General features: G+C 43.6%; 1 protein-coding gene across 1 annotated transcript in view; it reads right to left on the minus strand.

The window, feature by feature from the left end:
* The window catches only part of HCN4 (hyperpolarization activated cyclic nucleotide gated potassium channel 4), a 104,159-nt gene extending 102,084 nt beyond the window's left edge, over positions 1-2,075 (minus strand). The window contains exon 1 of the mRNA XM_074601481.1: positions 740-2,075. Coding sequence (XP_074457582.1) covers positions 740-1,443 — 704 coding nt within the window. The 5' untranslated portion in view covers positions 1,444-2,075. The remainder of the gene's footprint in view (positions 1-739) is intronic.
* Between the last annotated feature and the right edge of the window lie 20,392 nt (positions 2,076-22,467).

Here is a 22,467-nt window from a genome sequence, read left to right on the forward strand (position 1 = left end):
TATTAACCTTCATGGAAATGTTGCTGTCTGAGTGAAAGCAAGCCATTACTTTCATAAAGACAATATTAACTATTCCCTATCCAAATTAATTTTGCAAATCAGGCTTTACAGATGCAAAAGGGAAAATCTTTCCTTGTAAGACTCTGAAGGTGTTAAGTTCCTTCTTAATGAATGCTGCTATCCCCTGCACATACCAATTCCTGACAAGCGATGCTGCAGTAAGAAGCCCTATAGTACAGAACAGCAACAGTAGCAACATCCTTCCCGAACTCTTGGGGAAGGAGAAGGGAGAGGATCTGAGGCACAAAAATGGGAACTGAAACATTAACCAGGCAGACCATATGTTCTCAACTGGAGATGTAGGACTAGCAGTAGACACCACGCTTTTAATCTAGAGTTGTGCATCAGGTGGGATCATTTTTCCCCATTTACACTGAACTTATGGAGAGGCTTTCCCTTATAAAAAGCCAAAACGAAAGACATTTGTTGGTTTAAAAACACAATTTAAAATGCATAATAGTGTGGGGACGCTAAAATTAAGCTCAAATATAAATGAAACCTGCAGATCGTTTGACTTTAGATCTTGGATGTGTCCTCCAGCTCCTCTGACTAGTAAATTAACAAGGAAAGTTATGCCTGGGTGTGTGCTCTGTGCGCAAAGGTCTGAGCTGGGCACGGTGGGGAAGGGACAGAGGACAGGCCAGTTAGTTTTGAATGGGCCAGGAGGGGGGGGTTGTACCTGAAGTCGCTGTAGGGATGGATGATCCAGAACCCGGCAGACTTAACCCTTTCCTGCTCCCTCTCCACGGCCTTCTGGCTGCCAAACATCCTCAAGGAGAATTTGTTGACCCCCGGCTGCAGCATGGCCCCGAACTGCCTCTGCATGAAGCCAGCTTGGCCCAGCCTCTGCTCCTCATCTGGGGTGATCTGGTCGCACCCTCCACCTCCTTCCACTTTGATGGAGGTAGAGGAGCAAGCCCGAGCGGGCTGCTGCTGGGGCTCCGGGGGGGACGCTGGTGGTGGGGGCGCAGGCAGTCCCTGCTCCAGCTCCCCACTGCCAGGGGGGCTCTTGTCCTCACAGGGGGAGGCCGGCTCCCCTTCCCCGCCGATCAGCCTCTTCTCCTCAGCCGCATCGTGGAGGTGCCTGCTGGTCAGCGAGGACAGGCTCCCTTTGAAGCGGCGGCAGTCCCCGTTGGTGCTGGTCTTGGCGCCTTTGCTGCCTGCCTCTGTCTCCAGGAGGCCGGGGTCCCCCCCTCTGCCGGGGTCTCCCCCAAGTGCCCGGGTGCTCCCAGCAGAGGGCGAAGGCAGTGGCTTCAGCCTGATGCTTTTCCTCCGGGTGTCCTTGTCGCTGTCATCCTCCTCGTCCATGATCGACGCCTTGGGTCCTATCTGCTGGGGCAGGCTGTAGAGCCTCTTGCGCATGGAGGGGGGCAGCTTGTCCATGGCTGATGCTGCTGCTGCTGCTGCTGCTGCTCAGTTAGAGGCAGAGACCCCCTGCTCTGCCCAAGGAGGAGAACCGTCACTGCCCCCAGGCCCCTGCCCCTGCTCAAGGGGCTGAAAGGACCAGAGACTGGCGTGTCATCTCCTTACCAGACTGTGGCATCCACAGGCTCTGCATCAAAACACAGGCTCTGCATCCAGAAGGGAAGGAAAAAAAAAAACAGGGAAGGCAAAAAAGCCCCCTCCCCCCCGACTCCTCCGTTGTCCCGATTTGGCTACTTGCTGCTTGTCTCCCCTTGGTGAGTGTTACTGCAATCCCTGTCTGCCCAGATCCAGAGCACTGGGCAAGAAGTCTAGAGGAGAGCCACACACTTCTGGCTGGAAGGCGAGGGAGGGCGGCAGCAGCAGCAGCAGCCGCCTTGCCATGTTGGCTTCGAGATGCAAATGTGCCGTGTCTCCCGGCGGGCAGACATCATCCGGAAAGCGAAGCTCAAGCCCGGGTGCCTCAAACTCCTCAACCTACCGGCCAATAACACAATGAACTGCAACCTGCAGCAGCCACTGCTTGCTTACATCACTGTCATCACTTATTCCTCATGCAGCCCCTGCTCCTGGGAATATTCATGAAGCGATCCCATTCTACTGGGTTGCCATAGGAGCGACTACTGCACACAGGCTCTGCCTACCTGAGCCAGCACCCGGGTTTCTTAAAAGGGCAACGCCTGGCTGCCAAGGGGGTGTGTGTGGCCGAACGGGCGCCGCAACGCTGCTGCCGCCGCCGCCGCCGGGCTGCAAGGACTGCGTCGCCCCGCCGCTGCGGAGCTCCCGCCGGGCAGCCAAAGTCACCCGCCGCCCGGCTACACCCGCCACCGCCAGCCGTACCGCCATCCTCCCTCTAACGGCACCCAATTGCGCGGATTTAAAAACAGCAGCATCATAAACATAAAAAAAATATAAATAAAAATAGGAGCAGGAAGATTCCTTTTTCTCTTAGATGCTGAGGATCCTTTCTCCTTCGGGCAGTTGTGGCTGCTTTGTGGCGGGTTTGCCTGTGAAGACACAGGGGGGGTTTGTGGGAACGGGCAAATCCAAATCTAAAGGCAAAACAGCGGTTCACCTTGAAAATCTCACTTGCGTGCAAAGCAGGGGGTTGGGGAGCGCCTGTCTTTTCCAGGAGAAGTTTGCCTGCTGGGAAACACGTTGTGTTTTGTACCTGTCTGCAAACCACACAAGGTTTGGAAGGCTGCTTTTTCGTTTGCTGCCTTGCTTTCCTTCCCTGTTAGACATGCCAAACGTTACAATTTCTCCCCTGCCGGGTTGGATCTGTAGAAGTCATTCAAAAAAATAAAATAAATTAAAAAAAAAAAGGCAAGCTGCATCTCAAAGAGCTCCCCTACCGGATTGAGGGAGGCTAGACCGGGATGGCAAAGGAGTGTGTGGGATGCGTGGGCTCTCCTACGACACGGGGAAACCCACTTCCTGGTGGGCACCGGAGTCAGCGCTTTCTGCGGCTCACCCTCCACTCGCCGGTCTCCAGGGGGCCAGTCCTGGGAAAATAACAGTTCCCGATGGGAATCCTGCTGCCTTTCACAGCTAGCTACAATGCACCTCGTATAATAGAGGCCAAAGCAATAGAAAAAGGCTAAAATCAGGCTTTTCCCTACTTTTTGTTGTTTTTTTGGAGAAAAGAGGGAAAAGAGGTGGCAATCAGTCCAGCCCTGTGCTTCTTTGTGAATGGCTATTTATTCCGTTATGTTTAAGAAGCTCTTAGATTGATAAACTAGTTCAAATTATTTACTAGTGCAAAGCCTTTGAAACCAGTGGAGTTAAATTAAGAATCTGTTTAGCCATATGCGAGACTGTTTGCATAGATTTTTGCATAGATTTGCTATCGGAGGCTTTCTAGAATGTTTGTTGTTTTAGACATTTAAAATCATACCTCCTAGGAGAAGGAAACCACGTGAACTGCGCAGACAGGCAGGGAGGCTGAACACAGGCAGTGAATGCCCACTGCAAGCAGTGAGGAAATCCTCACCCCATCGCTGTGCTTCTGCTTTCATAAGCAAATAGTCACCTTTTCCCTTCCAGGAGTCACCTGTCACTGCCCTAAGGTAACTCTGCCATTTAAAGCAGCAGGATGTTACTTAAGCTCTTACTTGAAGGAAATGCAGCCATCAGCAGTGACTTCACCGTACACACAGACAGCACATGCTTCCTCATCTTTGCCTGCCTGCTCCCTCGCTCTCTCTCTTGAATCCTTTCTCTGAAGCATTCACCTGCTCCTCTTCTCCTCCCACCTCCTGGCACAACCTAGACTGGCTGTGACTCACTTGAAATACTCCACAGCGAAGCTACCCAGTGCAAATATTATTTAATATTTATTATTTTCATCACAGTTTCTGCTAGAACAAGCTTTTCGGGGGAAATAAATCTCGATTTTCAAATGCTCCTGTAGATTAGATAATGTGAACTAAGCCAACGATAGCATTAAAAGTCTTTTTTCTCTTCTTCTTCCCTCCTCCAGGCACTAGGGAGGTTGAGGTGTAAGCACTTCTGTGCCTAAGCTGCAATCAACTGCCTTCCAAAAGGATGTGTTTTGATTAATGAGGTGCATAACATCTGAAACTGATGCAGCTTCTGAAACACAGTCCCCAATGTTCCCAGAGAATGACAGAGCAATAAAGGACGTGCTCAAGGAATCAAGCTGTTCGTCCTCTTTCAGCTGTAGGTACTCTAGTCGCCTCTTGGAAAATACCCACACTTTCTATTTCCTGGCCTTTCTGGGGTTATTCTCTGAGTGCTGCCTTATTTGATGACACAAATAAGATTCTCTCACAGCCCTGAAGTGGGGAAAGAACACAACAGAGCATCCAAGCAGCAGAACGTTCCTTTATTACTTCTGTAGCTAGGAAAGAAAATTATCAGGTGCAAAGACTGAGTCAGGCTGACTGACACACTGTCGCACAATTACAAAAGCATGCAGATATCCCCGTGCCCAGAATCCTGGCTAGCACTTCCCAGCCACCAGTGTCCAGTCTATATACGATGCATGCGATTCCTCAGATAGAGGGAAGTATTTTAAGTTGGTTTTGGGGGACCATGTTTGTTACCTTTACATCTAACTATAAAGCAGTAAGCTTCACTTCAGCATCACACCTGCCTTAAAGCAATTTTTCACGCACATCATTGTAGCAAATACTGTAGTCCTATTTTGAAAAGAAAAAAATGCTAAACTTGAAACCAGAACCTAAGAGCTGTATCGAATCTAGGCTATGTCTAGCAGATAGCCCAGAGCAGGTAGCCCAAAGTGCTAAAACCAAAATGTGCATTCTTGTGTCGCTCTGTCTCCAAGTGCGGGTTCCTAAACACTTCTAAAAACTTAGCTCCAGGAGTTGTAGGTACCAAACTCAGAGGACGTTTTAAAGTCCTTAAAATGTAATGACAATTTTGTGTCCAGAGATCTTCAAAGTAATATTTTATTTGAGAGCCTTCCAAGAACTAAGTGCAGGAGTCTGGGAATTATCCTTGTCTAATGGTATGAAACTACTATCATGGACATTATTTATTGTCGGCATTACGGCAGTGCTTTCCATGTCAGCAAATGGACGTTTATAGGCACGTTTTTAGAACATTTCAGAAAAGCTAGCACTGTTGTAGGACTAAGTCTTGCCTGTAATTGGCTGCATACTACATTCAAAGGGGGTACAGAGCAGGAAAAGGGAGAACTGTTTTTGAGGGAAATGATCTCCTTTTTAATAATATTTGTCAGATACTGCTCCAAGACTTGGCATAGATACAAGGGGAATGGATTTAGTAGGGAGAATGCAGATGAAGCTGCCAAAGATTCATTTGTTTCTTAGGGGATTTTGCCAGCTCATATATACATATACATATATATGTGGCGCTATTTTAAAAAAAATCCAGTGCTGCAATGCAAATGTGAAAAATCACATTCCTAATGAGCTCAGGACTGTAGAAGAATACACTGAGAGCCATAAAAACTGATATCCTCTAGCTCAGGGGCACAGAAAGCAGCAATGCCAGCTTTCTGCATGCTGGCCTGTGAGGACCACCTTTGCCTAGGTGAGAGTTTCAGTCATCACCCTTTGAACCCTTGGATTCTCAGACAAAAAAGAGTCAACAAACATGTGGTACAGATTGGAAGAATGGGAGCAAGTCCTTTCAAAGCTGTCTATTGTTCCTAGCAAGCAGCAAGTAACTCATAATTGGCATTTGAAATTCATGAAATATTCAACACTACAAAACAGGGAAATTCTACCTCAGAGTTTCAGTGGTAGAGTCTGCACTCACTGCCTCTGCAGCTTATATCATACCTAGAAGATAATAAAGAAACAATCACCATAAATACACAAACCCTATCTCACTCTCGCTCCTATTAATTACCCAGGTGTGCTGTCACACTTGTGCTCGTTGAAATTCAGCCAGTACTTTCTCATTGCTCTATCATGTTCCTTATAGAGACACTAAAGTGTGTGTGTGGGGATTGAACTGCTGGAACATATGCTGAAACCTATTTAAGGCACAGAGAAGAGGGCACCTGAGCATCTGGCCAGGATAAAGGAAACAGCTGAGCAATGGGAAGCAAGATCCATGCCAGGATTGCAGGACTCTTGAGGAGTCAGCCCAGAGGGCAGCGGGGAGAGAGGAGTCCCACAGAGCTGGATGTCAGGATGGAAGGAAGAAGTCCACTTTTGCTGGGCAAGAATGTTTGGATTGGGAGAAAGAACAGTTCTAAGTCCATCAGTGGGACAAGAGAGATACTAAACAGATCCCTAACAACAACAGGCTGTGGAGCCTGGTGAGAGAGGTAGCAGCAGGAGATGAGATACACAACAGGCCAGGAAAGCTTGTATCAGGAAGTACTTGGAAAGCAATATTCATTCCAGCGGTAAACAAATCTGGGGCAGTCCCACTCTCTGCATCCTTATAACCAAGACGAAAATAGGAGCACTTGTCTAGGATATAAGGGGGTTGCTGGGAATGTGCTTATAACTAACAAACAGCTTTGCCAGTGGACTGCAAAAAAGGAAACGTTACCCAAAGAATCAGCCATGTTGGTATCTGTGGAAAGAAGTTACAGCCTATGCAGAAAACAAACCTCTGAGATTTTCAGGATGCTTAGACATTTTGCAAAAGCTGGTAATCTCCACTGGAGAAAGTATCTAAAAATCACAGCTAGAAACAGACTGATTAGCGTGAGCATCTTGCCACTGGACCTTTAATATTCCTCTTGGAGAGCAGAAAACTTAATGGAAATAGAAAAATAGAGACAGGTAACCAGGTATGAAGCTGTGAGGAAGAGAAATTACATAGAATCTGAGAAGCTGCTCAGATTAGAGTAACCATAAGATTTAGTCTCAATTACTTTTAGTTTACAAAGTACCTACATTTTTACATTATGGCCTAAACTCTACCAATGAATTTTACGATATTCACGCTGAAATGCTCATATCAAGCTTGTATCTTCAATAAAATTTGCCTTCCAAATGCCTTCCATCAAACTTCTATTTAAAAACTGAGCACTAGCTTATTTTTCTGCCCTCATCTGGAATTATTCAGGAGAGAATCGAGACAGCATGGGGAGGTTTGCTCAAACTGGATCAGTTCAGCGACTATCAAACGAGTCTTTCTCAAAATAGCGCCTTTCACCAGCATTTAATGAGCTGTAGCTTCACAAAGAATAATGGATCCCTCTTCACGAGTCTGTCCCCGCCGATGTATCTTCTGTCTACATGAACTGTACTATTTTTTATTATCATGCAGCGCTGGATTTGATGGGAAATGTGCTATTGTCTCCAACAACGGTAATGGCAGCCCCCAACTTTGTGAAGTCCAGACTCTGCCTTCAGTGATCTGAATTCTGTCAGGGCTGACTTTAACCCTTTCTCTTCCTCAGTAAGTGAATCAAACGAGCTCAACATCATGTTATTGATGCAACTGCAAACCAAAGTTTCACAGCCATACCACCTGTCAGACATTTACACAGCTCTGATTTAAGAACTCATAATCCTAATGGATATATCTTAACAACGCCTCCCCGCAGCAAAGTGCTGAAGACAGGCAGAAGATTTGAAACAAGAGACTAATTAGAAACAAGATGCTCTGTGAGCAAAATGGCTATGAAAGAAATGTCCCATAGATTTATGCCTTGTGACTGGAGTCTCCCATGTCTAATGTGCAGGATTCAATACAAACTTTTCCTCTATAATTCATAATTGTACTGTCATATATGGATTCCTTGATGTGTAGTAATTTATTGATGCCAGTGCCGTAGGCTGCAGCAGCTTTGAGCAAAAGACCCTCAGAGGTCCCTTCCAACCTAAATTAGCCTTTAATTCTACAACTCTATGACTCAACAGGAATTCTCTCTTTACTCCAGCTACCTACTTTCACAAACATGTAGGAAGATATTATCTTTAAGACAAAATCCCTCTGTCAATTTTTTTTTAAACCATCAAACAGGTTGAAGTATTAGTAGGAGGGAACTGACAGGCTGATGGATACAAAGCACGACTGTGTAAGCTTCATTTCCTCAGGTAAGTAACTAAAAGTCATTTCATGATGTTGGAGAACAAACTCAGACATTTTCATGCTTATTCATGATTTCTGAACTCCTGAAGATAGCAAAATTGCAAAAACAAGCTTAGCCAGCATGTCTAAACAATACGGTGGTAGAAGAGCTTCAAGCAGAGTATCCTAGTTTATCATTACCCCTTACAGATACCCCTGGTCATGCTGCTACCCACAAGGGATGTTTCAGGTAGTTATCCCTTCCACTCAGCAACTTCAATGCCATAGAATTTCACAATAAAAACAAGGCCAAAGGCAAGGGAGAGAGAGTATTTCTGTCTGCATTTCATTCCTCTACAAACAAGCAACCAGGTTAGGCCAGTCTGAGTCCTCAAGACATTCCCATTATCTTGCAAGAGAAAAGAGTGATTTGTGCCACCGCCACGTCTGTTGCTCAGCAGCAGTGTCTGCAACTGTCAGCAATGCTGAGTGCCTTGCTGAGCCAGTAGAGGAAAGGGAAGAGGCTTCACTTGATAAAGCTACAAATAATTCTATGAGATTGAAATACAGGCCCCCTCTCTCTGGGCTTTGCTTTTAGAAACCAGCCCTTCAGTGATACTGCATGTAACACGCTCAATACCAGAAAGATCTTGTGGTTATCCTAAATCTGGAGATTATTTCCTGAGTTTGCGCATGCCTGTGACTACACATGCACATTTGTGTTTCTGCTAATGAAGGTTTTACCTCATTTCTTGATCAAAGAAGCACTCTAGGTCCAATTTGGGTCTCTGTCATTTGTTACTTCTGTTTAATTATAAGTGTTACTGAAGCATCTAGAAAATTCTGTTGCTACCAAAGTCCCAGCAGAGGAAGATAGTCCAATCCCAGTCTAAACAGAAGAGGAACAGAATATAGCAGGAGAGTATACAATCTCATGGTCTTCAAATGCCAGTTCAGTGCTGTGCATTTCCTTTTTGCGTGTTTAGTTTTAGAGATGGCTTTGTTGAGAGGAGCTAGAGCAGGGAAAAAAGATAAAGAAGGGTGGACTTAAAGCAGAAGAGAAGAAACTAAGGACGTGGAAAGAGGGCAGCGACAGAATTGTCTCCATTGCATTTGCCTTTCTGTATGATAAATTTGTGCTGCAATCCTACCATTAAGAAGGGTATGAGCTTCCATTATAAGCTTCTTTATGGTCATCCTTGTTCTCAACCTACTACGCTGACATTCTGAAAACCTTATCTTTACCAAAAAGTGAATTTCCTTATTTTGAAAGTTAAAACCTGCTGGTTTTGGGAACATGAAAGTTGTACATATAGAAGAGAAAAAAAGAGAAAATGCACCTTTCCTGTTCTCTTTTTTAAATGGTATTTTAAGAACCAATGTATTAACCTAGTGGCTAATAATAAAATTATATTTGGACTTCCTAATAAAAGGATATGCAAGTGCTGTAGACTTGACAAAGATTAAATACCCAGTAAACCCAGAAGAGTGGAGGCAGAAGTTTTATTCAGTGTTTCCTTATCTGTGCCTCTCCTTCCCTGGATGGTCCTTGCCAGCCACATCTATTCAGACTGTGTGCCCTTGGACTACTTAGTATCTGTCATGCAGGCATCTTCCTAGTTCTCAAGCATACAGACTAAGGACTAAAAAGGACTAAATTTTTATCCTCCATAGCGCCACACAAGCTGGCCCTGATTAAACAATGTCAGATGCTCAGATGCTCCTGGAGCTGAGCTGCAAGACTGTGTTCGGCTCGGCACAGGCAGGGAGTAACCAGCCCTGCCTTGCACTGCAGCAGTTCTAGAAGTCCACCCAGGGACTTCCTATTGATTAATTTTCACAGCCTGTGCTTTCATTTGTTTTCAACGCTCCGCTGACCTTTGTGTAAGAGTTTAAACAAAGCTCTACAGATACTTGAGGCCATTGCCTTGATAGTATCAGTTCATCATTGTATAAATTTGTCTCAATGGATGATAGTCTTGTGTTTTTGCATGTGTGTTTTTGCGAGGGGGAGGGATCCTGCTCACCTGGCTCTTCTGTGAACGCTGAAGCTTTTTTCAGTGAAATCAATGAGAAAACTTCACACTGCATCTAATGTTACTGCTCTGTGCTGCTTAATGCAAGGGCAGGACAATACACAGCAGTTCTAGATCCTGCTTCCAGGAGTCTGTCTGCTTTTTAGACAATGCCCTTTCCCATGTGATTTGTAGAAGGCTTCCTGGGAGCAGGACCAGAAGTCAACCCTTCCTGTTTTTCCCCTAAACCATTAGCTGACAGAATGATATTCCCTCCTGTGCTCTCCTACCAACTGATGGAATCTTAAATCTTCTGTTCAATGGAGCAAATTCACAAAGATGCTTCCTGTGGGACACTAGGGGAATAGGAAAGTGGCATTTGCTTCACCAGCTGCAATTTAGGAGAGAAGAGTATGAACTGTTCTATTTGTTTTATTTTTTTAAAAAAAAGCTTAAATCTTTATGAGAGGGTTCTGGATGATGTGAAGGTAAATGCAGCCCCGCACATGGCTGAACTGTGGTGAGACAATGGGGAAAAGCAATTTGCGGCAACTTGATTTTGTCTGCATTTCCTTCATGGCTAAGTTGCTTCCTGCTCAGCATGCAGTCTGGCCCGAAGTCTCTGGAGAGCCACCAGGGCACAGGACAGAAAGGTTCAGTGTCCCACTCTGGGCTTGGCTGGGCCCCCAGGAGTTACATGCTGCAATACACAACACCTTTGAGCACCTGTATCCTTCCCTGCATCTGGCATAAAAGACTTGACTGAGGTGACACAGGACACATTTAGCTTCCCAGGTTATACATGTTCCTGTGGTGTCTAACAGGAAGTTACTAGCAAAATGTATTTATTTCTGCTTACTGCTTCTGTTCGCTACCGCTGTAAAAAAAACTGTATACATATACAACATACACATACGTATATATAAAATAGTTTAGCAAAGCAGACCTATTCTCTCCTCCTCCTCTCATAGAGGGATGTCAGACTAAACAGCACTCTGAAGCTGGTGAGATCTCAGAGCATACTGTACCCCAGAGGAAGCACTTAAGGTTAAGGAACAACAACAAATGCCACTTTCCCCGTTCTGTGCAACTTCATGTCATAGTGGATGCTTGACAGGCTGCTGTTAATAGTCTGCTTGAAGAAAAATTGTATACATTATTAGCCACTTCTGGGCTTATTAATTCTGTTAATTCTTTGTTTTTCACCATTCTGCAAAACCCATCAGAAATCCCTGTTTCAGTGGAGCAAGAGACTTCTACTTCCTTAGATTTGCAGGTTTCACTTAACAGGATTAGGTGATAGGATTTATTTAGAAACGTGTGGTGATAAAAATACCCAGTTCATGAGTAATGGGGGAAAAAGCTCATGATTTTGTTGTTGCTGTTTTAAATTCAAACTTCTCAGCAGGGGAAAAAGTTCAGATCAGGTGTTTGCCACCCACACTTTTCAGTACTAGAGAAGGCTTAACTTTTTCTAGCAGGGGGAAGACTGAAGTGGAATAAATAGAGAAGACTGAGTCTTGCTGTGAGACCTACAGAATGGGAGATTCAAAATGACTTGATCTTCCCATCAAGCCTAGGGCTGCCACGAAATCTGTTAAAACATCTTCCTGTGACTTTAAGTAGTCTGAAGACTTTGCTAGCTTCCTTTGGCTTTTCACAAGAGGCAGATCTATATTAGTCTAAGCTAGCTAGAACACGTAGCCCTCAACCGTGCACTTACTCCCTGCTCCACACAAGGGTGGTATCAGCACTGCTTTGGTGATTCTGCCCTTCCTCATTTCTTGGAAGGCCTCCCCAGTGCAGAAGACACTCAAGAGGTAGTTAAACTGTACTCAGGAATGACTTTGCTGCTTGTGGTAGAAGATGTTAGCACCAAATCTAAGCTGGAGATCCTGCTCAGTGGAAAAGAACTGGAAGACATACTTTAACAGAAAGGATACTGGGAGCTTAATCTTTTTTAGTTAAGCAAAAGGAAGTATAAGTAATTATTTGATAATAATCTGCAAGTACCCACATGGAGAGGTGGAGACCTGAACACAGAGGAATCCTTATGCCAGCAGATGCAGTTGCAAAAGCAATGCTGCCTGGAAGCTACACACATTCAGAATTAAGTTAATAATTTTTAATGTTGAGGGCAACTAACCTCTAGATTAACGTGATGAAGTTTTTCATAGATTCTCTGTCACAGGAAATTTTAAAAACAAGATTAGATATTTTTTATAAAAGATTTGCTTTAGTTCAATCCCAGATACTAGATTTGAATCTGCAATTAATTTGGGTTAGACATAGTTCATGTCACACAGGAGATGAGTAAATGTTAATAATATTCCTTTCTACATTAAAATCTGGAAAACTGGAAAAGCATATGACCAATAATAGTGGCTACAATGCTCACACCCTTTTCTGGTCATTTATAAAAATGCTGAACTGCCTGCATCCCAGCACAAATCCCTAAAGAACTCTGTTTGCCCTGTCCTTTTACTGTGAAGTTTGATCATTTACTTTCACCATCTATTTCTGTTATCTACCCAACTACTTATCCATGCTAGGACCTTCCCGTGTCCTCTTTGTCTGCTTAGTTTCTGCAAAAACTTATTTGCCAAAGCCTTTTGAAAATTCCAATGGACAGTATAAATCAGATCACCCTTACTCCAATTATTGATGACTCTTCAAATATGTCCAAGAGATCTGTAAACTATTAGGACTCCCCTTTACAGAAGCCACTTTGACACTTCCCAAGTAGACTGAACAAGATCATATTTATCCAAGTTCACATCCTGTAGGAGGTTTCTGGTCCTCATAAGTTCAGGGGTTTGGTTATAGTGATCTATTTGACTATTAAAGCTTTCCTTCTAATCTGGGAAAAATAGCTAGCCATTCACAGATTTTGTTGTTCTGCACTTTTAATAGGATCGTAGCCAGGTGCTGCATTTGTCCTTTATAAAACCAGTATTATAAACCAGAAATGGATTGATCTTTCTTCCTTTCTAAGACTTGCCACAACACCCACCTGACAATGCAATGACCTGGCTTGCAATACTGACTTCACCTGACTCGCAACTCCCTGCCAACATCTTCTGCAAATATCAGCCAGCCCTCACACACGTACTGCTTCAATACTTGGAGTGGAAAATCTCTCTCCAGAGGTGAACTGCAGTAAGAATAGGGGTCTGAATGTTCAGTTGTGTAAATCCTAGTTTGCACAGAAGGTGTATACTATGTTGTTACTGTGCTCAAAGGATGAGAATACTGAATTGCGTATTGCTTATTTGATCCAGCATACAGCTTGCTTAATATCAAGTCTTATCCCACTACATAGCTTTGCAAGTCAGCCAAGATGTCTCCACACTCTTCTTGTTGAAATCATACCATCCTCCTTATTCAGCTCTGTGTTTTGCTTACACTTCTGATACTTTTCAGTGCCAGCTCTGGCATTCTGATTAAAGTCAGCCTGGAGGGGAATTGTTAGTCACATGTGCCTGAAGCTGAGATAATACTTTTCCTTCCTATTCCTTGGCTTCTCTCATACTCTTGGTGGAACTCCTAATATGCCTACATGGAAAATGACAGTGTCATATGGCCTTTGGGCCATTATCCCCTGAGGGTTCACACACACTTGTCAGATGCTTGGGAAATGGAAGTACATACAGGCTTCTGTTTTTTATGGGCTGAGTATTGAGAGCTTCTACCAGGCAGGACCATCACAATTTCAGTTTCAATATGGACTTGTTTCAAAGAAAGACACAATGGATTCTTGGGGTCATCTCTTTGCTTCTTGCAGATATCATGCTGGGAACGTGGCAGTGTGGCCTAATGGTGAATCCGAATTAAAACCCTCAAATGGTAAACTTTGCTGGTGCATAATATTAATTTTCCTATAGAAAATGAAGGCAACATAACAAGATTTCTCAGTCTGTGTAACTATACTGCATGGATTTCCAAATGCAATGAAGTCAGCTTTAGCCTTTTGTGTTTTATTAATGCCTTGTATCTAAGTAAAATGACTAATAAACCATTCATTCACTAAGTTCCCTCTAGCAGTTTTTCAGTATACACAGAATGAAAATCATGGAGTTACTGAAGTAAGTTCACTCTACTTTGCACCAAATAGCTACTTACTGCAGGTGCACAAATTCACTTCAGCACCTTCTGTCTAGTTTCTGTGTAGGAAAAGGGAGGAAAAATTGCTACCTTGCCCAGATTACCACAACAAAGTCAATGCTGGACCCAGAATTAAAAACCTGTAACAGCCTTGCTGTCACTTCCTAGTTGTTAGTCACCATTCTGTAGCATATTACAAAGGAAGAAAGTTAAAAAGGTAAAGATTCCCCAAAATCCAGATTAGATTGAGGGGTTCTTTACTTACAAATTCTCACTTTCATTCTAGTTCCTCTTTATGAAGGGACTAAAGAGAGAGGGTTTCCTGAAGTAGGGGAAAACTAGACAGAGGCACTCTTAGATCTGTGTTTTCCCCCAGCGAGAGCAGGGTATTCACACATATTAGCACTCCCATATGCAATGCTGGAACAATGCCGATTGACAGTATATCCCTCTCTACTAAAAGACGGAAACTATATGTACTGCTTCATTTTCTAAGGAAGACACATTTGTACCGTATCAAGCTGCTAGCCTTTGTGACTGTTGACTGAAGCAAGCTTTAATGCTACATGAGATGAAATAAGTAAGATGCTCACTACAGAGAACATAAAAGATTTCACCAAGGCCCCTCAGCAAAACAGTGGCAGGCCAGACACTAAAATACAGCATTTCCAAATTCTTCATTCCGTAATCAGTCCATTGGAACAAGCTATTTCTCTCCACTTGTGCTTCTTCAACATTGCCTCTTAAAACCAAAATCCAGCTGTTGTCACTGATCTCAAAGCAGCTTTCGTTAAGCATTTCCCTAAATGCATTCCAAAACATGTTTGTTTCCACTAAACCTGATCTACCAGCTGCCACGACCATTGAAACTGGAACAACCCACTTCAGTCTCCATCTGATATGAAAGTAGGCATCTCTGACCTATCCCAGGCTGGAAATTTATGGCTAGGTAGTCTCACATTTTTTTCTTTCAATGTATAAGGAAAGACATAATAATGCAGTATGCAAGAGATTGTACTGCATTATTCAGAGGGCCTTATTCACCTACGATTCCTGTGCTGCAGATACCATACTCTGGCAAGTATCTGCTGAGGACCTGGAAGTTTTCATGACAAATACAGCAAGTGTAATTAAAAAAAAAAAAAAAAAAGACATGAGGCTTGTAGTCAGAAAAGGTAGAAGGCACCGCTGTTTCAAGGCTGTTTTGCATTTCATATCAATAACAATGAACAATCTCCCAGGCAAAGTCAGCTAAGGTCTCTGAGCCTCCACCAACAGCCACCTGGTCTCTCTGCTCCTATCCAGCTCTATGCACCATGGGCCACTTTTGCAGATGAACGTCATGGACTATATTCTGTGCAAGTTGATGTGAAAGCTGATGGTGAAGACAAAAAATCTGAGAGCCTTCTGCAGGTAATAAAATGGGGATCCTCAAAGCCTGTGTAGCCTCTGTTGAACTGAAACATTCTGCAGTCAATGGGAATCATTACGTTAAGAGACAGTTGTTATCTTTTTGCCCTTGACAGAGGTCAGTCTGGAAATGCTAGAGGTGAACTGTGTTTCCCAGAAGAAATGGCAGCACATGCATGACATGGATTTATGCTTGCAATTCCAATAATTCTGCCTTCTTGAATTCAACCCTAATTGTAGTGTGCCTTGCTGATGATTTAGAGCATTTGATTTACTGATCTTATTTTACTCTTCCTGCAATTTCACTGCTTTGATCAGATCTTGCCAGCAGGTTTTCATTACCAAATAGGTGGGTTTTTTAAATAGCAGAATTGCAAGTCATCATCATAAATATCAATCTTCATAACTCATCTGAGCACTCTATGTTCTTGTAATGTCGTGTGTCAGGATTCTGCTGCAGAGATAACCCCTGATCTGTGTGGCTGCCAGCTTCTCATTCCTTTATTGATTCTCCTCTATTTGCTGTAATTGAGTTTTTATACTTACCTTGTTCTTCAGTACATAAATGCCCATCAGAGACAGGAAAAGAGAGACAGAACAGGGATTTCCACTTCTCATCACCTCTCAGCAGAAGAGGGTGCTGTGCAACACTGATTAAAATAGATACTTCAGCGACTGAGGCAGTTAAGCTGAGGATTGCCTATCCAGGCATCAAACCATGTGCTACTCACATGTCAGCAGGTGACTGTAGGAAAAGGCTTATATTCCTTATTTTCCACTGGATGGGGAAGGAGAAAGGAATAATCTGCAGTTTTCCAGCACTGACTCATCTGTTCTGAGTTGCCTGTGTTAAAGCAAGCCTTAAAGGGAACTTTTTGTTTGTTTTATTATACAGGACTGTAGACAGGCTCCAGCACACATCACCGTTCTGAAATGCTTGCATGTTTAAAATCCAGATTCACCTTTAATTTAATACGGACTCAACTATATTTATAGGTAAGTGTTTGCAGGTATGTGTTTAAGGATTGTGGCCTTAGCTGAGAGGCAGCCAATGAGCCTGTAGCCTCCCTGCTATTACTACTTTTACTACATGACCACAGTCTCTGGTGGAGTGGTAGTTACACAGGTCACTCCATGCAGTTCGTGCTGGCTCTGCCGGCACAAGGGATCACAGACAACACGTAATACTGCTGATGTCTCAGTGGACACTTGTGAGCCACAATTAAACAATGAGTTAGTCACTCCAGAGATAAGAGGCAGGGTGGTGGGTAAGGACTTTATTTCTAGTCTTGCCTTCAGTTTTACTGGCTGATCTCTCAGTTTTCCAGTCTCTGAAAAGACAGTATGCACCTGCTTACAGACCCTTACAAGAAACCAGTTAGCTATGACTAAATACAGGACACCTGCTCTCCCAAAGAGGGAGCTGCAGCTCCCTGACTTCCCAAGAATTGCGAGGAGTGGCCTTCGAGATGCCCCTGGCAGACAATGCTGATGACCATCTTCTGTAACAAGCTGCCACTTTCTTTCAGCACACAGGATGGCCTCACATGCCACTTTTATTCCCTAATGAACCACATCACTAGGCTGTTCAACCCTGGTACGAAACAGACTCTGCTGCTCACCAGGTGCTGCTCTGCCTATCCCGGCCCAAAGTGGCAGCAAACTGGTAAGTGATTCTGCTTCCTGCTGCTATCTACTGGCTGTAACCAAACGGAGCAACTGTGTGTCCTGGGCCATCTACTGCTAATGGCAGGGAGAAATTTTCATTCTGCACAATCATTCCTGCAAGGGCTCTTAGAAAAGCAAAGAGTTCTCACTTGAAAAGCTTCCAGAATTCAGCATAATGCTTGCTGTGACACTCTCAGATAACACTATGCATATACATATATACCGGATTAAACTATTTCTTGTTCCTTTTTTAGCAGTTTAGATACTTCCATTTTCCAAGTTACCCAGTTGGAATTTGGCAGCCATTTTCAGGTCTGCACAGCAAGAACAAGGCATGCACGTATGAGTTTGTTCTGAAGAAGCAGAACATTTTTGGCTTTTTTTGTGCTTCTACCACTAGAGAGCAGGAGAATTGTTCTCCCAGCTGACTCTGGCAGCTCCGGCAGGGATAGCTGCTGTGAATTACCGAGAAGCTCCTTATATAAGCAAGTTTCTGAGGCTGACGCTCATGGTGAAGCTGGACAACCTTTCGGTCCATTTATCAAACCTTGCAGTTGCCACTTCCAGACAGATGAAACCAGGCTAAGGATGAAGCAGAAAAGACAGTCTACATCCAGAATAATGTGATGAAGTTCTAACAGCAACACAGACATACAGTCACCACCCTGTGTTTCACTGAGACAAGCGAATTCTTTCTTTTAACATCATGTCTAGCCTAAATTCCACTCAAGGAGAAGAATACTTACTATGAAGGGTTGAACTCTGCCAAAATGTACCTAGAACTGCAATTAGAAGGAAAACTACAGTTGTGTGCTTTGTGGTCTGTGATCATTACCCTCTAGATATTTTTGCATACATAGGAGAGAGATCTCCTTGGTTCTAGGTTTTCAGTTTTTCCTTATGTTTAAGCAAATAATAGGATGAAACTACAGCTGTGGTTTCACAGACTGATCTACCAGTTGCCACATGCTGAAAGAGTAGAGGTCTTTTTCACCCTCCAGTTCTGCTCTCCCTTCCCCTTTCCTTGCACTCTTCGGACCTTCACAAACAAACATTTCTATTCGCTAATCCAGAAAAAGTGGGGTTTTTTTCTTTTTCTTCTTAGTTGTCTGATTAGTGGACTACATCCATTTATTAAAGCACCCAATGAGAGCCAGAGGCAGTAAGAGCAGCAGAGTGTAGGAGGTAGCTGAGGAAAAGCTTCCCTCTTTCAGTAGCAGTAACCTTTTGATCAGGTTCACTCTGACACACGAAACAGCAAGGTAAGGTAGAGACATCAGGAAGGGTCCCTTCCTTGCCAGGAAAGCTGCTGAGATGTTTTCAGAAAGAAGTGCCGGAAGCCCTGAAGAACATTCTGTACTGGCCTCTGACTGGGCAGTATCAGATAGTACCTTTATAGCAGTCTTGGGACTCTAATTTCAGCAGCATACGTAACACTCTGTAAAAAAGGACAGAGCAACTGTGATTTGCCTTGCAGGACAAGCCATCATGTGAGAAAAGACAAAGCAGTGAATGACAGACTGAAGGAAGACCTCAAACAGAAACAACTGATCCAGACTATATTTCCCACTCTGCATACTGTGTTAATTCTTCAAGTGCAGGGTCTATGTAAGATTGTCCTGCCACCCAGTCAGCATTACCCTGCAAAACCTTCTAGAAAAAGATGCTGTAAACCCAGCTCTCACAAAACAGTGTTGCCTGGGCCTTGAGGCTATGTTTGGCTCAGACTGGACTTCACATCCAGCAGTCCTCTCAGACACATGCGACTGGCCCAAGAGTGACACTGATCTATCTGCTCAGGTAGAATTCCTGCGATTTTACAGTCCAAGAAGTATTTGGCTTATTCTTCTGCTATATACTTTAGAGCAAATGCATTGTTAGGTGGGACAAAGGCAGGCAGATACCAAGCAGAGTTTCTCAGCTACTCTAAAGTAGATTCAAATTCCTCTCTGCTTTGTTCCTTCACAAAGGTAGCTTTTTACACTGCAGTCATTTTCCCACCAGGTTGTATCAGCAGATTGTGCTGAAACCCAAGGCACCGATTTTCTCACCTGCGATAACTAGCTAAGGTTCCACTTTACATATTGACTGACCTATTTAAGAAACCGGCAAGTCCTAGGGAGTGTGCTGCATAAATCGAATGTGGCAGGCAGGGGAGCGGAGGCTCAATTCCTACTGATAGTGAAGAATGTGCATTTGCTTGTACACTTAAGTTACAAACTTCCTTAAGTGGACTGATGCAATCAAGGGACAAATTATCTCCATTATGGCAATATGCTCCAGACTAAAGTTTGGTAAAAGTCCTGACTGTGAAGCCACAGTTTCTAAGGTTTAGAATAGACAGGTCAAACTCTCTGATCTGAGCTTAGTTTATTTCACAAATTTGTTTGAAATTCTTGTTCAAGTTAACTGAATGAAATTCATCATAGAAATTAAAGCTAGAAAAGAACAGAGAAGGAATGAAGATCTGACATAGCTTTGAGAAAGAGAGATGTGGAGTAGGAATCTGTACCTAAACGTCACGACTTGCCCATGTTTTAATAAAGTATTAAGCAAGCCCTATATCCTGTTACTAATGAACTTTAAAGAGAGCATTTGTAGTTAGTACAAAAAGTTAGGTCTTTTGTCTGCAACTTTCTTAGTGGGAAACTCTTCCAGAACATCCCTGGCTTGATGCTTACAAAGCTCTTTCCAGACTTTTCAGTCTAAATTTTACTTGTGGCCAGCTTACAGACAAGTATTCTTGTCCCAGTGTATCTTAGCTCACACGTGTTTTAGATTCCTTGCATTCCCTTTGCTGCCAGTCTTGCCCTCAGCAGATTCTGTGGGATTTAGCCCCGTTGCAGTTCAAATAACTTAGTGAGGGGGTTATCACTCTGCTCTATTTCTGTAGTCTGTTCAGATGTGATGGGCTTCATTATGGTGATTTACAGGAGAATCCTAGCTAAACCCAGGCTCTGCTGTGTTAGGCACTGCATAAAACATACTTTGTCAGGCAACTGTTGTTTCAGAGAGTAGATGTTCTAGATAAAGGGTCAGAGAGGTGTGCTGGTTTTGGCTGGGGTAGATTCAGCAGCATTTGGATTTGTGCTGGAAACAGTGTTGATAACACAGGGACGTTTTACTTATTGCTGAACAGTGCTTACACAGAGTCAAGGCCTTTTCTGCTCCTCACAGCGCCCTGCCAGCAAGTATGCTGGGGGTGCACAAGGAGTTGGGATGGGACATAACTGACCTCAACTGCCCAAAGGGACATCCCATACCATATGACATCATGCTCAGCATATAAAGCTGGGGGAAGAAGAAGGAAGGGAGGGACGTTCAGAGTTACGGCATTTTGTCTTCCCAAGTAACCATTACACATGATGGAGCCCTGCTTTCCTGGAGATGGCTGAACACCTGCCTGCCAATGGGAAGTAGAGAATTAATTCCTTGTTTTGCTTTACTTGTGCACAGGGCTTTTGCTTTACTTATTAAACTGTCTTTACCTCAACCCACAAGTTTTCCTTATTTTTCTGATTCTTCTCCCCATCCCACTGGGGGGAAGAGAAGTGAGCGAGTGGCTGCATGGTCCTAGCTGCCAGCTGGGGTTAAACCATGACAAGAGCAAAGAGAGGATGATGGCGGGAAGGTGATTTAATCATGCCCACGTAGTCATTCAGTGGCGAAGCAGGTGTAGGGCCAAGGTCTCCTGAGTACCAACCCAGTTCAATATACCAATGCTGTTTCTCTGTTACAACACTTTGATACGTCAGCTAATTTTCCATTTACACAGTTTCACCTTGTCACTATCTATGCAACAGATAACACCTAAACCAGCTCCAATCTAAACAGATCAGTTCACACAGTGCAGTCTCGAATGTGTATAGCTGCTTTTGCAAATAAACTCCCTTGCTTTCCCCTCCAGGGGCTTGCAGACAACCAGCGCTGGTGTGCTCGCACACTAGATAAACATAAACTTGTAACTGATTCTGTTTAGTTTGCCAAGGGCAGTTAAAAGTGCAAGCAGTTTCAGATAGTGGCCATTCCTCAGTCGTGAAGGTGCCTGTGTATCTGAGGTGTGAGGTCAAAGGTTGATGCAGAAATTTAGTAACCAGAGTTCCTGTCTCCTGTTCTCAGCTCTTGCCATGACTCATTACCTGAATTTAGTTCTATTTAAACTGGTATGCCTTGAGGGACTCTTGACACAAGCTCTGTCCACCCTAATAAATAAGGTTGCCATCCTTCCCATGCACAAAAAACAATCAAAAGAAGTTGGATTGTTCTTACAAATAACTTAAGGCAAATGGCTTCCCCACGTCCTATGTACGACCATGGGCAAAACCTGAGGCCTTAGGATAAACAGAAAATTGAAAATAAGTTTTCACTAAAATATATCAGAAGAGAAAACAAAGCGATTTTGAGGGAGAATCTGCATTGGCATTGTATTATTAAAAAAAGAAAACAGTAAAATGTCTTCTTTACCACTGTGGTGAAATTGCATCTATAACATGGTGTTCTGTGATGGGGTCCTTATTATTGTAAAGATATTGACTAATTTTGCAGGGAGTTCAGAAAAGAGCAACACAAGTGATTAGGGAGCTGAAGGGACTGACTGGTGAAGAAAGATTAAATTAACAAAATCAAAGATGTATAGCTTGTCTCAGCAATGACTAGGGGCCCATGATAGCCACCTACCAAGAGCTGAAGGGTTTGAATATGAGGGGGGAGGGAAATTTAGTTCATTATGAAATGCTATAATGAGAAGGAAGGGAAAGAGAATGGAGCAAAGGCAGTATAGGCTAAAGCCCAAGAGAGCTTCCCAGCAGTGAGATGTTGCTGCTACATGAACAGTGCAACTGATAAGACAGAAATGTTCAAAACGTGTGGAAATGAAGGGCTTGAGCACAAATACCTGAACAGCTATGATATGGAGAACAGGAGCACAGAAAGAGAAAGCACAGGAAAACACCCGGAAGTTACTGCAAAAGTACACTTCACCTGCTTCAAGTTCCTGGACAACTCTTTTGAGTCCTTAGTTGCAAACAGGCAACATTGGACGTTTCAAGCAAAAGGAAGCACCAGCATCTGTGAACTTGGGCAGTGTAACATAACAAATGTCTTAGCATGAGTGGGAGGCTTGTTCACGCACTGAGTGACAGCATCTGCTATGTAACAGAGACTCACAGTGACAGCGATGATAAGGTATCTGTATGAAAAGACACTTGAATGAGTCCCACTATTCTTAAGTTTCCCTGTGGCTGTCCTTGAATGCAGCTGAGGAGCAGAGTCAAAAACAAGGGAGGCAACTTCTATACAA

Source organism: Larus michahellis, chromosome 9 (genome assembly GCF_964199755.1).
Source record: "Larus michahellis chromosome 9, bLarMic1.1, whole genome shotgun sequence".
Taxonomy (NCBI): Eukaryota; Metazoa; Chordata; class Aves; order Charadriiformes; family Laridae; genus Larus; species Larus michahellis.